The following is a 15,776-nucleotide window of genomic DNA, read 5'->3' as shown; positions in this document are numbered from 1 at the left end:
CAGTCACATCCATCAAACTGTATAAAAATACAACCCAATATAATACAATCCAAATTTACACCTGTACTTACTTACTGCACACATACACTTACTGCTCATTAAGTCACATAATAGTTACGTTAGTTACTCACCGCAGTGTCTCCAGTTTATAATCAGCATTATTCCTTATATCAGACAGCAGCTTCACTCCGGAGTCTGTCAGTTTATTTTTAGTCAGATCCAGTTCTCTCAGGTGTGAGGGGTTTGATCTCAGAGCTGAAGCCAGAGCAGCACAGCCATGATATGTGACACTGCAATCACTGAACCTGCAGAGAACAATGACACACTCCTCAGTTTCAATATGTAGAAAGCCATTTACTGAAATCTCAGTTTGGTATGAAAATAACTGATATTCCTCCAATCACATTTATATTAACGGTAAAATAAGTTAAGAGAGACAGAAAAATTATAAGCTTGATCATTTTTATTAATCTTAAATTATTAATTATAATAATCACTTCTTTTTGCCTTCTTACTGCACCTTTTCAGGTCTTTTTCATCTTACCACAATGTCTCCAGTTTACAGTGAGGATTCTCCAATCCACCAGAGAGCAACTTTACTCCCGGGTCTCTTAGTTTATTCCATGAGAGGTTCAGTTCTCTCAGCTGTGAGGGGTTTGATTTTATAACTGATGCCAGAGCGACACAACCTTCATCTGTGACATCACAACTGCTCAAACTGCGGAAAACAATGACACAACGGTCACATAAGAAGGAATGTATTATCAAAAACTGATAGCAACCTTAAACCATGTCACAGTGATGAAAGTATGCTTTAGTTATCCATTTTCTGAAAATTAAAAAAAAAAATTCTACATTTCATCATCAGCATCTGTGTGGACCAAGCGGCAAGCTTCCGGTCTCTCTCTTGAATCCAACACGGAGGTGACTTAACTGCAATTCATCGACTGGCCGCTAGAGACCAAAAGGGAGTCATTGGCCGAATACCTCAAGCGTGAGACGGAAATGTTACGCCCCTCACATACTGTTGATGCCCTGTCCGGCCGGAGCGATGAGACAAAAACATGAAAACCCATTACAAACAAGTCATTTGCTGCACCCAGTGGGGAAATAATTACTGATTATAATGACTTATCAGTATAATGTGTTTTTACACGTTGCGTTGCGTAAACATAAAACCATGTCTGGTGAAACGACAAACAACAAGTGCCACTCTACACTGCTCAAAACTCGCGTTTGAATCGTCAGTGGCAAATCCTTTAAATATAAAAAAACTTACTCACAGGCTCCACAGCACTAAGTTGATGTATTCCCTCCGCGACCAGCACGGATCAGCTCTAGGCATGTCGGAGCGGATATCGTCCTCTTTTGGAAGACCAAAGTAGCTTCGCTTTCACAACGAAGCACACAGCATCTTTATGACATGGCGGCGGAAACAACAAAACTACATCGAGAATAAAAGTTACGCCTTCTTTTTTTGCGTGAACATTTGGGCGGCGTTATGTAAATCTTCCCACATAGTGAGGTAGATATGTGGGGGCGTGTTCGAACGAGCCGTTTTAGGTAGGCATGGTTGACTCTTAACTTTTATAAAGAATATCTCTTTGGATTTGAGACTTTAGTCTTTGCAACTTTACAGATCTTCTTTATGCACCAAGAGCTTGTAACACTCCAAAGAGAAAGGAAAACTTGAAATCATATGACCCCTTTAAAGTTCTGCATACTTGAGTGACAGGTGGATTGCCGCTGCTATCACTACTAGCAGTTTGTCTGCTGTCTGTTAGCCGTCACGTCACCTTAGCTAATTCCAGCCGCTGAACTTGGCATCTCTGCCGAGCTAGGCGGGCGTGGTTTCAGCAACCAGGCACCTCAGCTCCACCCACATCCCGCCTCTTTGCCCATTTTTGATTACCCTGGAGTGACGTACGGTGACTTGCTGCCAAGATGGCGACAGCTGGCTCCACCCACTTTGGCCTTCAAAAATGCTCTTCAGAAACCTATGGGTGACGTCATGAAGACTATGTCCATTGTTTTAATCAGTCTATGGTGCAGACTTACACATGCAGCTCAACCTTTCTAGTCTTGCATACAGTGAAAGTGTCAGCACATGTATGACACATAAATGACTGTACTAATTAGTGGGCCCACTAGATGGCAACACTCACAGTTGGGCCATTCCTGAGAGAAAAAATAATGATGATTACGAATGATTACGATAAAAACAACAGCAGGTGAAGTGGAAACAACATAAATTAGCCACTGCTGATGCTGCTGTTGCACAGCTTCCTTAATAGTGTAAGATGGTTTAACTGATCCATGTGGATAAATAAAATATTATGTTCAGTATTATATCAATTTATGAGAAATGATTTATGTTCTGTGTGGAACCAATCTTGGGACACAGAACAAATCTGGAGCATTATTCACTAATTGGCGTTTACAAAAACTGTATGATAATTAGATGAGAGAAAACATGAATCACATCAATATAAAGAATACATCAGATTACTCTTCAGTGGGGTGATGAGAGAGTGGGGCTTCCTCTCCGAGGACCAGTTCAGATTGAATTCTTGCAGACATGATCTTACCACAGTTTCTCCAGTTTACACTGAGGATCCTTCAGTCCTTCACAGAGCTGCTTCAGTCCTGAGTCTCCTAGTTTATTCCATGACAGATCCAGTTCTCTCAGGTGTGAGGGGTTTGATCTCAGAGCTGAAGCCAGAGCAGCACAACCTTCATCTGTGATTTCACAATACCTCAACCTGCAGAGAAAAATGACACAAAACTAACTCTGTCAGTTCATAACATAGATGAATAAAAAAAAAGAATACTATAATAAAACATTAAATATATTTAGCTGCGGCACTATTAATGGTTGCTGTGGTAGACTAGAATACCTCCTAACCTCTTAGTAAAATGTTGAGCTATAATAAATGATTTTGTCACAATGTTTTTGGGACATTTTACTGTTATTACATTATATTCAATTATTACAATCTGTCCACGATGCTACAGAGAATAAGTAGTTTGAAGAAGAGATGGATGGATTATAATATTAAATTCTATAATGGTACTCTCTCTATGTAACGGGGCTGACAAGACGTGAGACGTGCGGATCCACTTGCAAGCTATTTATTAGGAGAAGACAGAGACGTGGTCATAAAACAGGCATGGGTCAGATAATGGCAAACAGGTATATGGCGGGCAAGACACAAGAATAGTCCTAGGGCTAGCGTAGGTCAACGAACGGCGAACAAAGTCAAAAGGGGCAAGACTAAAGGGGTAATAAAATGGGAAGGGTGACCTCTGATGGCTAGCAGACGGAAGTTCATGGACCGGATACGTGACACTCTACCATTTAGTACCAGCCAGTTTCAAACACTGGATGAAACTGTGATCCTGAAAATAAACTAAATAATTTCCCTCCAATCATTAACAGTGCTCAGATTGAATGTGATTATTATAACATGCCCTGTACATTGAGTTCATTACTAAAGACTTAAGCTAAATATGTTTATTTGAGACGCAAGTTGTGGTTATTTGGAGGGACAGTGATTCAAACGAAGTTTCTTCTCCGTTCAGGAGTGTTTTCTGTTTAACCTCTCACAGTGACTGTTGCACCATTATTTTTCCCACGCTGGTCCGTTTAACGCTAATAGCTGATCTTTGATAATGTGTTCTGCTTATTTGCAAGTCACAGTCAAAACTCTAATTCTACAACACTTCAGTAGTTCATTTGCAACTCTCAGAGAGATGATTTTACCACAGTTTCTCCAGTTTACAGTGAGGATTCTCTAGTCCAGATGAGAACATCTTCACTCCTGAATTTCCCAGTTTATTCCCAGATACATTCAGTTCTCTCAGTTGTGAGGGATTTGATCTCAGAACTGAAGCCAGAGCAACACAACATTCATCTGTAACACCACAACTGTTCAACCTGCAGAGACAATGACACTTGAGCATTTTTCTAGTATGCATGTATACAACAATTAACTGAGTTGATAACCAATCGTTACTGTAAGATCATAAGATCATGATTTTTCAAACTAGTGCTGTGAATGATTGAACGGTTTTTACAGCTTCACTCCTGAATCATGTAGTTCAGGGGTGTCCAATCCTGCTCCAGGAGGGCCAACGTGCTGCAGAGTTTAGCCCCAATCTGAAGTCCTTGATTAGCTGGTTCAGGTGTGTTTAATTGAGGTTGGAACTAAATTTTGCAGGACTGCGCGGCCCTCCAGGTGCAGGATTGGATGCTGCTGCTATAGTTCATTCTCTCTCGGTTTCAGATTTAATTGATGTTGCATTTCTATTTCAGTTCACAGACAAATTCAGGACTCAACTAAAAACTGGATATTCATAATATATTACCGCAAATGTTAATGAAGTGTTAGGCCTATATACTAAACTCATGCAAACATGTCTGTAGACTTTAACAAACTGAACTCCATTTAAATGATTGCCTAGCGTTACTTACTGAGCTGATCTGTATGCTTTAACCACAGGCAGCAGCTTTAGAAGAACTTCATCAGCTTTAATTTGTGATCCAACAAAATCTTTGAGCTTAAACACATTCATCTCTTGCTCTGATGTCAAAAGCACAAATATTAAAGCTGACCACTGTGAGGAGGACAGTTTCACTTTATTTACTGTTCCAGCTGTCACATAATGTTGAATTCGCTCCATTAGAGAACAGTCACCTAGTTCACTCAGACAGTGAAACAGATTAAGGAATTTCTCTGGAGAAGGATTCTTCTCGATCTTCTTTTTGATGTACTGAACAGTTTTCTCTTTATTATGCGAGCTGTTTCCTGTCTGCGTTAGAAGGCCTTGTAAAAGAGTCTGATTGCACTCCAGTGAGAAGCCCAGAAGGAAACGGAGAAAAAGGTCCAAATGTCCATTCTTACTATGTAATGTCTTGTCCACAGCTTTCTGATGAAAATTTGATATCAAAATCTCTTTTGATGAATTATATTTCATAAAGTTCAAACATTTTGACAACAACCTTTCTTTGTTAATCAGATCAAACACATTTATGTTGTCATTTATGAAGGACAGGTGCCCATACAGAGCTGCAAGGTGTTCCTGAATGCTCAGATGAACAAAGCAGTAGACCTTCCCCTGATACAAGCCCAACTCCTCTCTGAAGATCTGAGTGCACAATCCGGAGTACACTGACGCTTCTGTCACATCTTAGCCAGACTCTGATCACTGATTCTCTTCCTGAAGTATTCCTGCTTCTGTGGCTCATTGAAGCCTCGTACCTCTGTCACTCGATGGACACACTCAGAGGGGACGAGATCAGCTGCTGCTGGTCTGGAGGTGATCCAGATGAGAGCAGAGGGAAGCAGATTCCCCACAATGAGGTTCATCAGCAGCACGTCCACTGAGGCTGATTCAGTCACATCACACAACCTCACATCGCTGTGAAAGTCCAGAGACAGACGACACTCATCCAGACCATCAAAGATGAACAACACTTTATATTCACTGCTGAATATTCCCATTCCTTTTGTTTCTGTGAAAAAAATGCAAAGAAGCTCTAAAAGGCTGAGTTTTTGGTCTTTTATCAAATTGAGCTCTCTAAAAGGAAGTGGAAATATGAGGTGGATCTCCTGATTCTCTTTCCCTTCAGCCCAGTCCAGGATGAACTTCTGCACAGAGACTGTTTTTCCAATGCCAGCGACTCCCTTTGTCAGCACAGTTCTGATGGCTTTGTCTTGTCCAGGTAAAGGTCTAAAGATGTCATTGCATTTGATCGGCGTATCCTCTGTTGCTGCTCTCCTGGATTGTGTTTCAATCTGTCTCACCTCATGCTCATTACAGCCTTCACTTTGACCTTCTGTGATGTAGAGCTCTGTGTAGATCTCATTCAGGAGTGTCGGGTTTCCTTGCTTTGCAGTTCCCTCATATAAACACTGAAACTTCATTTTTAGTTTTCTTTTAACTGCATTGTCAACTTGAGATCCATTGCTATAAATATAAAATATTAGTGTATTAGTAAACATATGCAGTCTGATCAATACAGTCCAAATATGCCTGCTTGTAATAGTTTTTTTTAACAAGATTTGGAAGGAAAAAAACTGTTAGAGCCATTATTTGTCAGAAGATCAGAAATTAATTTATCTTCTAAGCTATTTGTTTTTAGATATGTAAATTATAGTCTCACTCTTGGTCTCTGATGCTGATTCTCTGGTTTCTTTTCCAGCTGTACTGTCCAGTTTCTCTGTCCGACTTCTCCTGCCGGACTCTGAAAAACAAAAAAGTCTTGACACATCAAAATGTTTCAAACATGGAACAAGCCTGGTGGTGGTGGAAGGGTAATATAGTATATGGGTCTGCCTAGATAAGTAAGGTAGTTACTGTGAAAAGGCTGTATAAAATGCATCATGGACTCAGTATTCCAAATGTTTATGTCCCCTCACAATCTAATTACCTGTGATCAGGAAGACATCCTTTGTCATTGAATTTTGGAGGGCATCCCATTGACCGTTCACTCTTCATGGACACACAACTGGGTTCTGATATTGCTTGGTTGACTGACCTTAAAGAGCAAGATCTTATCATATTTTCAGAGGTCATTTATTCATTTTAATACAATTAATAGCTACAGGTCTTGACAAGTTTACATACCCCTTGCAGAATCAGAAAAATGTAAACAAATTAAAAGCAAATAAAAGGGATCATAAATATTGCACTTTATTATGAGACATGTGACCATGCCAAAATGAGAGATAAATCAACAGCCGCCACAATCAAAATCCCTGGGTTTAAAGACTGACCTGTGACTCTTGCTGGAGAACATAGTGTGTCAAAAATCATCAATGTCCTTAAACAACTGCATCCAATTAGTATTCTATTCACTTAGCATTCACAACTGCATTCACTCCGCATTTGGAGTGTTACTACAATTTGAAACTTTTGCAGTGGCATCCTTTGTGCGAATTCATATTTTTCACGTGACTTCACATCCTTATAGGAACGCCCACCTGGAGGGCAAAACAAGGCTTTTCCCGCTGCCAACCAATTACTTTTTTACCAGTTTTGCACTAAGTACTAATGTACTAAGACAGTGATCTTAAAAGACTAAATTCAGTATAAATCCACTTTAAGCATTTTTTAAGCACATTTAGAATGTCCTGCTGCTTTTGGTGATAAAATACTACAGTGGGTGCGGTATATGGATTCTAAATGCCCAGAACTTGCAGTTTGTTTGTTTGTTCTTGTGATCTAAATATTCGTGGCTTGAAACAGCAGGCCTGTGCTCCAGTTCTATGGATGTTTTGTCCTCCAGGTCTCGGCGTCACTGCGAGGCGTTCCCCATAGCGACCCCTAGAGGACGCAGTTCGAAGTTCCCATGAAAGGTAACTATGAATTAGAGATCATCATTCATTAGGTGGAGCTTACTAATTGGCCACACCTGCCTGGGATCAGTTCACCCAAAAATTACCTCATGATTTACTCGCCCTCAATTCATCCTAGGTGTGTATGACTTTGTTCATTCAGACGAATACAATCAAGAGTTGTATTAAAAAAATGTCCTGGCTCTGCCAAGCTTTATAATGGCAGTGAATGGAGGTTGAGATTTTGAAGCAAAATAAAGTGCATCCATCCATCATAAAAAGTACTCCACACGGTTCCGGGGGCTAATAAAGGCCTTCTGAAGTGAACCAATGCATTTGTGTAGGAAAAATATCCAAAACCAGTCTCCTCTTGGCTTATATTGAAATCCTCTGACATGTTTCTTTACAAATCCCCTTTTTGTACTTCTAATTTGTGACCGGTGTTTTGTTTTGTTTTGCTCTCTCCTCTGTGCTTCCGTGTTCGTCACTTCTACGTCTATGACCTACATCATCCACTGGAACGCCACTCTCTCGTGAACACACGAACGACAGTTAGCGGAAGATAGAGATTATGGTTTCTAAAGTTTTAAATATGGATATTTTTCTTACACAAATGAATCGCTTCGCTTCAGAAGGTCTTTATTAACCTTATTAACTGGAGGTTATGATGGATGGAAGCAATTTATTTTGCTTCAAAATCTCAACCACCATTCACTGCTATTATAAAGCTTAAAAGAGCCAGGACATTTTAAAATATAACTATAATTGTATTCATCCGAAAGAAGAAAGTCATATACACCTAAGGCTTGAGGGTGAGTAAATCATGGAGTAATTTTAATTTTTGGGTAAACTATCCCTTTAAAGACTGTGTCTTAAAGGGGTCATGAACTGAGAAAACAAATTTTCTTTGATCTTTCGACATAAAACGGGTCAATGTACCATAAAAACATCCTGTAAGTTTCAGAACTCAATCTTTCTTGTTCAAAAAACAGCTTTTATTGAAATCAAGCTGCTAAAACAACTCATTTTGGAATTGTCACTTTAGCTGCGTTTACACTGGCACAAATAAATCTGATTTTTTTCAGTATTTCAGTATTTCTCAGAAGGTGGGCTTCAAGTATAACTCGTTTGAAGTAATGGTGCTTCAATATCCAAAACCTCAGAACAACTTGATGATGTAACAGAAACTATTAACTATCTCTTTTCTAGCATTTTAGATTAATGCTGTTCAGTTGCTTTGACACAATCTGTATTGTTAAAAGCGCTATATAAATAAAGGTGACTTGCCTTAAAGGTGACTTGATTTTTGCTCACATCTGAAACAGACTGGAATTTGTTGCACACGTGTAAACACAAAGACTGCATTTACACTGCAGGTCTTAATGCACAGATCCGATCTTTTGACCATATCCGATTTTTTGGCCCGCTCGCTGACATTCACTTAAACACGACTGGTATCCGATGCGGACTCGTATGGATTTTTGTGAAATTTCGATCTGTGTCAGATGTGAGCAAAAAAATCTGATTTTTTTTGTGCCAGTGTAAACACAGAATCACTTTTTTTTTCAATTCCGATCTGAGCCACTTTCACAGAGCCGGCCCAAGCCTTTATGGGGCCCTAAGCAGAACTTTACATGGAGGCCTCTCAGCGCCACCAATATGACTGATTATTGTCAACACTTGATTATTCGCACACTATAAATCTAACACACCCATTATCAATTTTATTTGTTGTAGCGGTGTTGCTTGCATCATACTAAAGTCTGCCTGGCATGTTTTTACCCTTCTACAATTTTTAATTGTAACATTAGCAAACCCACAAGAGTGGTCTGGTGTTAATTTGCACTTGAACATTCAAAGTCTTACAGTACTAAGTGGCATATTTAATGTGGTGTACTGAAAAGTAGCTAAATAAACCACCAGACAATGCATTTACAGAACAGAATGTTATTTTAACAACATAAATGATTAAATACACATCTAAAACAACTCTTAATCTATAACTAGCTAATTGAGGCATAATGATATTGGAATATAATATGTAGGCTAAGGTAAATAATGTTAAGCTGTTATCAGCACAAAGTTTATGAAACAGAAGCTTATTTTTATTACAAAAATGTATACCCAGGAAAGTTATTTTTAAACAGAAGACAAAAACTTTAATCAAAAACTGGCTAAGTAAAATATTATAATATATTAAGATGTCAAGGCTATTTACGGATATTTAATCAAACATGAACTTCCCTAAAACAATATACCCTACCTTGGCTATGCTAATTAACTAGTCAGCCAGGACAATTACCATTGTTCATTGACATAATATATAACACACACACACAAAAAATAAATAAAAAAATCAAGCTGTCGTTTCATATACTCTTGGGGGCCCCCTGGTGGCCACGTGAACCGCTTATGCCGAGTTCACACTGCATGATTTTCAAACTCGTCGGATCGCAGTTGTTTTCACACTGCGTGACTATCTGGGGTAGCATTCAGTTGCTGCTGTGTTCACATTGCACGATGGATCGGCGACAGGGGGTTTCACATTGCATGACTTTACAATAGGAAGAATCGCCGACAGCTCTGTCTGGTCCGCAAACTACGTTTCACAACAAAACACACGAGAGAAATGATAAGGAAATAACGCCAGAACCCGCGTGCGTCAGACCGGACTTCTCCAGCGAGACTGTAATTATTAAATATATATATATATAGCCCACAAATTGTCTGTGAGCTGATTTCCAGCTACAAGGAGAAAAAGAAAAACAGATTATGCAAGAGGGAGATGCAGGGAACAGGGATTGGGTGTTCTGCAAAGAGAGTTGGAGGTAAATAATTTTGCAGTAACTGTTATGCTGATGTTGTGGCTGGTCAAGCAAATGTTTGTGCTTGTTTCTGTATGATATAATTGTTCATATATCTATTAAAATACTGATATTCTGGTCTATAACTCCTCCCCAAACTTCCCTCTGCCCTGTATCTTGGTCTCTCATTGGCTGTAGGTCATCGCCGATGTAGTTTTCAGTCAGAAATCATTGCACACAGCGTGATTGTGAATCGCTGACAGCGTGAACTCGGCATTAGTTTGCTTATGACTTGGGCCAGTGTTGTGCCCAGTTTTGACCCCCTGCCAAATTATTACCCCTTTCGTTCAAGTCGCTACCTGATTGCCTAATGCCGAGTTCACAACTGCACGATTTTAGCTGATTTTTCACTCGCCGACAGGTTTTGCGAAATCGTCGACAAATGCCCGAAATCGGAGGCAAATCGGTGCTCGTTCACGCGAGTGACAATCACGCAGTGTGAATTATCAAAGACGCGATCTGAGGGAATCGCCGATGCGTCGCCGACGCCCGTGAAATATTTGGCATGCTAAATATCTGGAGCTGTCGGCGATTCACAATCACGCTGTGTGAAATGAGTTCTGACTGAAAAACACATCGGCGATGACCTACAGCCAATGAGAGACCAAGATACAGGGCAGAGGGAAGTTCGGGGAGGAGTTATAGACCAGAATATCAGTATTTTAATAGATATATGAACAATTATATCATACAGAAACAAGCAACAACTGAATGCTACCCCAGATAGTCGTTCAGTGTGAAACCAACAGTGATGAGACGTCTTTGAAAATCGTGCAGTGTGAACTCGGCATAATCTTAACCCCTCCCCCACACGATCACACCAGTGTGATTAGAACTTTCAGTGCATCACGTCATCAACCGCTGGATTTAAATCCGCTTTCGCGCTTTGGCTGGCGCGGAGCCAGATTGGCCGCGCTGAGCGCTTGTCATATTATCACAAATATTCAGTGTTTTCAACCATATAATGCTTATTTTAGGTTTCAGACATTTAAATACACATAAGTACTAGCAAACCATACATTTACAGTTTGTAAAATACAATAAAACAGGAAAAACGAAATAAAAGCGATCCATGTGTCATACAGATGCGTTGTGTCACATGACAAGCATGATGCGTCGCCATGGAAGCAATAAGGCGATACATTCTAAAATAACGGTCAAAAAAAAAACCTCACGCTGGGGGCTCAGCTAGAATATTTTAAACTCACATGCGAAAGGGTTAATGTGAGCTACATATGAATATTTAAGTCCTTACATTAAAGTTCACACAAACTCTTTTCTCCACTGTGGCTGTCAGTCATTCGTTCAGCCTTTAAACCCTGGTCGCGTTCGGTTACAGCAGTCAGTCTCCAAGATCAAGATTGATTTGTAAATACATGTCTATGATTTTGCAACAAGGACTTTATCTTCTTGCCGGAGTTTAATGTTGTTTTGTTACTTGCTACCGGGTATCTGTGAGAACAAAACACGGGCGTAGAAAAGACTATAAATTGTTTTTAACGTGCACAGTAACTGAAATTTAAAACTGTTAAAAGAAAGGCTCAATAACTGTTGCACAGATATTGAGCCTTTCTTTTAACGGTTTTAAATTTAAAAGACCTCTCTCTGTGAATTTTATAAACATAACCATTTCCCTACTAAAAGCTTCATTATATTTCTCAGCAATGAGGTGATAACTTCGCTGTTTTTGTAATTAAACGAACAAGCTTCACTATTAGTCAACTAATAGACTCGCGCACTCTCTCTCTCTCGTTCATTTATTTTAATTCATTTAAATAAATATATTCTTACAGCGCTACTTTATTTCACTCCAGAATTCTACATCTAACAACCTGTAGATGAAAATTACCATTATTTTCCGGGATTTCAAAACCAGAGGGTCTACCATGTGCATAGAAAAGCGATCACTGACAATAATTTTTGGTGGGAATTAATGTAAACACAGATGCATTAACTAACATTATTTAATGGAACCTTATTGTAAAGTGTTACCATATTTTCTTATCATTCCTTGTCATACAAAATATCCTGAAACTGTAAGTCTAGATCCGATGATTTATATATGACTTTTTTAATATTCTGTTAAGTGGAGCTAAAGAGGAAATTATATCACAATTCCATCTCAGTTACACAATGTTATAATTTTTCTGTCATCTACAGTAATTACCTGTAACCAGGAGGAAAGATTTCACCATTAAATTTTGGAGGGCATCCCATTGACCGCTCACTCTTCATGGACACACAACTGGGTTCTGATTTATCTTGGTAGATGGGCCTTAAAGAGCACAAATATACAAATTATATTTCAGATGTCATTTAATGTTATGGCATGTGTGTTGCATAGCAACGTGCTGTTAAAGGGACAGTTCACCTAGAAATGAAATGTTTATTATTCTGTTGAAGACACACACACAAAGATATTTTGAAGAATGATGGCAACCAAACAGTTTCTGGTCCCCAATGACTTCCATAGTATGCAAAAAAAAATAAAAATAAACAAACATACAACAGCAACTGTTTGGTTACCCATATTCAATGGGTAAAAAAATTTAAATAAAAAATAAAATCTTCTTTGGTGGTCAACAGATGAAAAAAAAAAAACTACAATTTTTGAACAATTTTAGGGTGCGTAACTGATGACAGAATTTAAATTTTTGGGTGAAGTCTGGGACTGTATCTAGTGCAGTGGTTCCCAACCCTGGTCCTGGAGGCACTCCAACACTGCACATTTTGCATGTCTCCTTTCTCTGACACACAAGTTTCAGGTCTTGGAGTCTCTACTAATGAGCTGATGACCTGAATCAGGTGTGTTTGATTAAGGAGACATGCAAAACGTGCAGTGTTGGGGTGCCTCCAGGACCAGGGTTGGGAACCACTGATCTAGTGGAAGTGTGCTACATAATGAATTTGAATAAAAATATTTCAGGAATTTTGTCTATAATACTTTTATTAGTGTTTTAAAGGGCACCTATTATGCAACATTCACTTTTACATGGTGTTTGGACATAAATGTGTGTTGGCAGTGTATGAACACAACCGCCCTATAATGATAAAAGTCCAACCGCTCCTTTTTTTAATCCCCATAAATCATAAGAAGTCTCTCAGAACAAACTTTTTATTATTATTATTATTATTATGCAGTAAAAGAATAACAATTACAAATACAAAGATAAAATAAGAACAAAAACAATGAGGGTTATATACATTAATTTAAAGATTACGATGTTATCTTATATGAGTCACACCATGAGTCTTACATGCAATAAAATTATTAGAGTTTCTTAAAGAGTTTAAATACATATCAAAATCTTTCCTAAGAATAAAAAGGAAGGAGTTTTCTTTGAAAATTTTAATTTATGAAGGTAAATTTGGTAAGAAATAGCAACAATTTAATAATAAATTTAATGTGATATGGGTCTAGATTCAAAGAGTAACCAAAACACACAATTTCTGGGGATATAAAGAAGTTTGAATATAGTTATTTTTTAACAAAATTGGAAAAGTGAACCCAGAATACTTTACAATAATCACTGTCCCAAAAAAAAATATTTTCTGGGTAGCAATTATGGATAATTCTAATAGAGACTTCAACAACTTTATTAGATAAAAAAGGATTTTTGTCAAAGAAGCCCATTCTATATCACAAAATATGTTATTCCAAAAACTTACACAAGCAGGTAAGGAAATCTGAGAACTGATAGCTTTTTGAGCTTTAGGGATCGAATTTATAATACTGTACCCTGAGTCATAGAGGGTGGGAAAATTTTTTTTTTTTAAGGTTTTCTAAATAAACATTGAGGAGAAACGGAGAAAGATCGTTTGAAAATTTCTTATAAAACTCTTTGGTCAGACCATCATTTCTGGGAGATTTATTTAGTTTTAACTTGTCAATTAAACTTGTCAATAGTTTTAACTTGTCATTCAAGTAATAAAGTCATTTTTAAAACACGTGTGTGTGTGTGTGTGTGTGTGTGTGTGTGTGCATGCGTGTGTGTGTGCATGCGTGTGTGTGTGCGTGTGTGTGTGTGTGCGTGTGAGTGTGCGCGTGTGTATTTGTGTGTTTTGGAGGTCACTTTAGTCTCACAATCTCATCTGAGTCTTAATTGCTGTCTTGGTTTAATTCAGATGTATGTAAATGAGCATTTAGCATATGAGACGCTGCAGCTGTAGGGCCGTCTGTGCTGCAGGGGTCAGAGGTCAGAGGAAGGACCAGCCTGTGAAATATGTGTGTGTGTGTGTGTGTGTGTAGGTGTGTGTGTGCATGCGTATGTGTGTGTGTGTGTGTGTAAGTGTGGTTTGTGCATGCGTGTGTGTGTGTGTGTATGTGTAGGTGTGTGTGTCAGCAGGCTATATTAAAAAAGCTGTTTTTTATATACTGTGCAGCGTAAAATGTAAATTGTTGTTGTTTGGGACACCATTGTGAAATATGATTAAAGTATAATATCCAAATAAGTTATAAGGGTTCAAGCTCTGATCTCTTTATTGTTTGTATTAGTAATTTGACTGTATAAAAAGATGCCATTATATCTCTGAAACTCTCCTCCTCATTAAGATCATTTAATGGTGACTTAAATGTGAGTACCTGATTTCTGGATGAAAGTCTCCATCTCTAAATGTTTGTGTCTCGTCCATGGATCATTCAGTCCTCATGGAGGTTTACACCGATCACTCCAAGAAACCACTACACAAATAGAAAGCCACAAAATAATTACTATTTAACTAAAGTTAAATATGGAGTGACAAAGATCCTGAGTGTGTTTGGATACATTCTGAGATGCTGCATTTCCATTTTTATTTGTTAATCTACTGTGGTGTGACAATTTTTTTAAATTAAATATTAAACAAAGTCAATAAAGTTTACATTGGTTTCAAGCGTTCGCTGCTTCATTTCATTGTTTAAGTCAACTCCATGTACATGTGAATTTACAGTCTTGAATACATATTGTAAAATAATTTTGAACATTTAGTCTAAAAGCACTAAGACTTGTGCTGTAAAAATACAAAAGATTCATGCTGTTCCAATAAGGTCGCAGTGTACAGAACATACCGAAAACGAAACCTTAACTGACTTTTAATATAAACAAAATGCATATAAACACACAAAGAACTGAGTCACAGTATTCTACAACATTCATACTACTTTAAACACATGCTGTTACATTCACCTCGGTCGGATTTTCAGGTAGGCTATTTTATTTATTGCAAAGCGTTCATAAAGCTTTACAATAAACAATTCGTTGCTCTATTTTGCGTGACAGCATTTCTGCTGCAGAGAAATAAAATAGCAAAAAGACACATTTCGAAAGCAACAGGCGAGCGGACACGCCGGACAGTGATGGATAGAGAAATAACCTTTTTCGCAGCAACCGCTAACCTATCTAGAGGAAAGTCTGACTGTGTAAACAGGAAGTGATCTGTTCACATCGTCCCACGCAAGTGCCTTGCGTGAAGTTTATGGGGCTCTAGACGAGATCACGAGCATGGGTCCTCCTGTGTCAAATATTTACAGAATTTCACAGTTGGGTTGATAACGGTGGCAGAGTTTAATGAATTTACGTAGGTACAGTATATT

At 38.4% G+C, this 15,776-nt stretch overlaps 1 protein-coding gene across 1 annotated transcript in view; it reads right to left on the bottom strand.

The window, feature by feature from the left end:
* The window catches only part of LOC107744034 (NACHT, LRR and PYD domains-containing protein 3-like), an 18,157-nt gene extending 2,591 nt beyond the window's left edge, over positions 1-15,566 (bottom strand). The window contains exons 1-11 of the mRNA XM_016557504.1: positions 15,370-15,566; positions 14,787-14,885; positions 12,372-12,479; positions 6,434-6,541; positions 6,167-6,247; positions 5,188-5,970; positions 4,475-5,140; positions 3,764-3,937; positions 2,589-2,762; positions 545-718; positions 132-305 (exon numbers count right to left, since the gene is read on the bottom strand). Coding sequence (XP_016412990.1) covers positions 132-305; positions 545-718; positions 2,589-2,762; positions 3,764-3,937; positions 4,475-5,140; positions 5,188-5,970; positions 6,167-6,247; positions 6,434-6,541; positions 12,372-12,479; positions 14,787-14,836 — 2,492 coding nt within the window. The 5' untranslated portion in view covers positions 14,837-14,885; positions 15,370-15,566. The remainder of the gene's footprint in view (positions 1-131; positions 306-544; positions 719-2,588; positions 2,763-3,763; positions 3,938-4,474; positions 5,141-5,187; positions 5,971-6,166; positions 6,248-6,433; positions 6,542-12,371; positions 12,480-14,786; positions 14,886-15,369) is intronic.
* Positions 15,567-15,776: the final 210 nt, after the last annotated feature.

This window comes from Sinocyclocheilus rhinocerous, unplaced genomic scaffold (genome assembly GCF_001515625.1).
Source record: "Sinocyclocheilus rhinocerous isolate Xijiao unplaced genomic scaffold, SAMN03320098_v1.1 scaffold407, whole genome shotgun sequence".
Lineage (NCBI taxonomy): Eukaryota > Metazoa > Chordata > Actinopteri > Cypriniformes > Cyprinidae > Sinocyclocheilus > Sinocyclocheilus rhinocerous.
The sequence above is the reverse complement of the archived record's forward strand: the minus strand, read 5'-3'. Positions and strand labels throughout refer to the sequence as shown.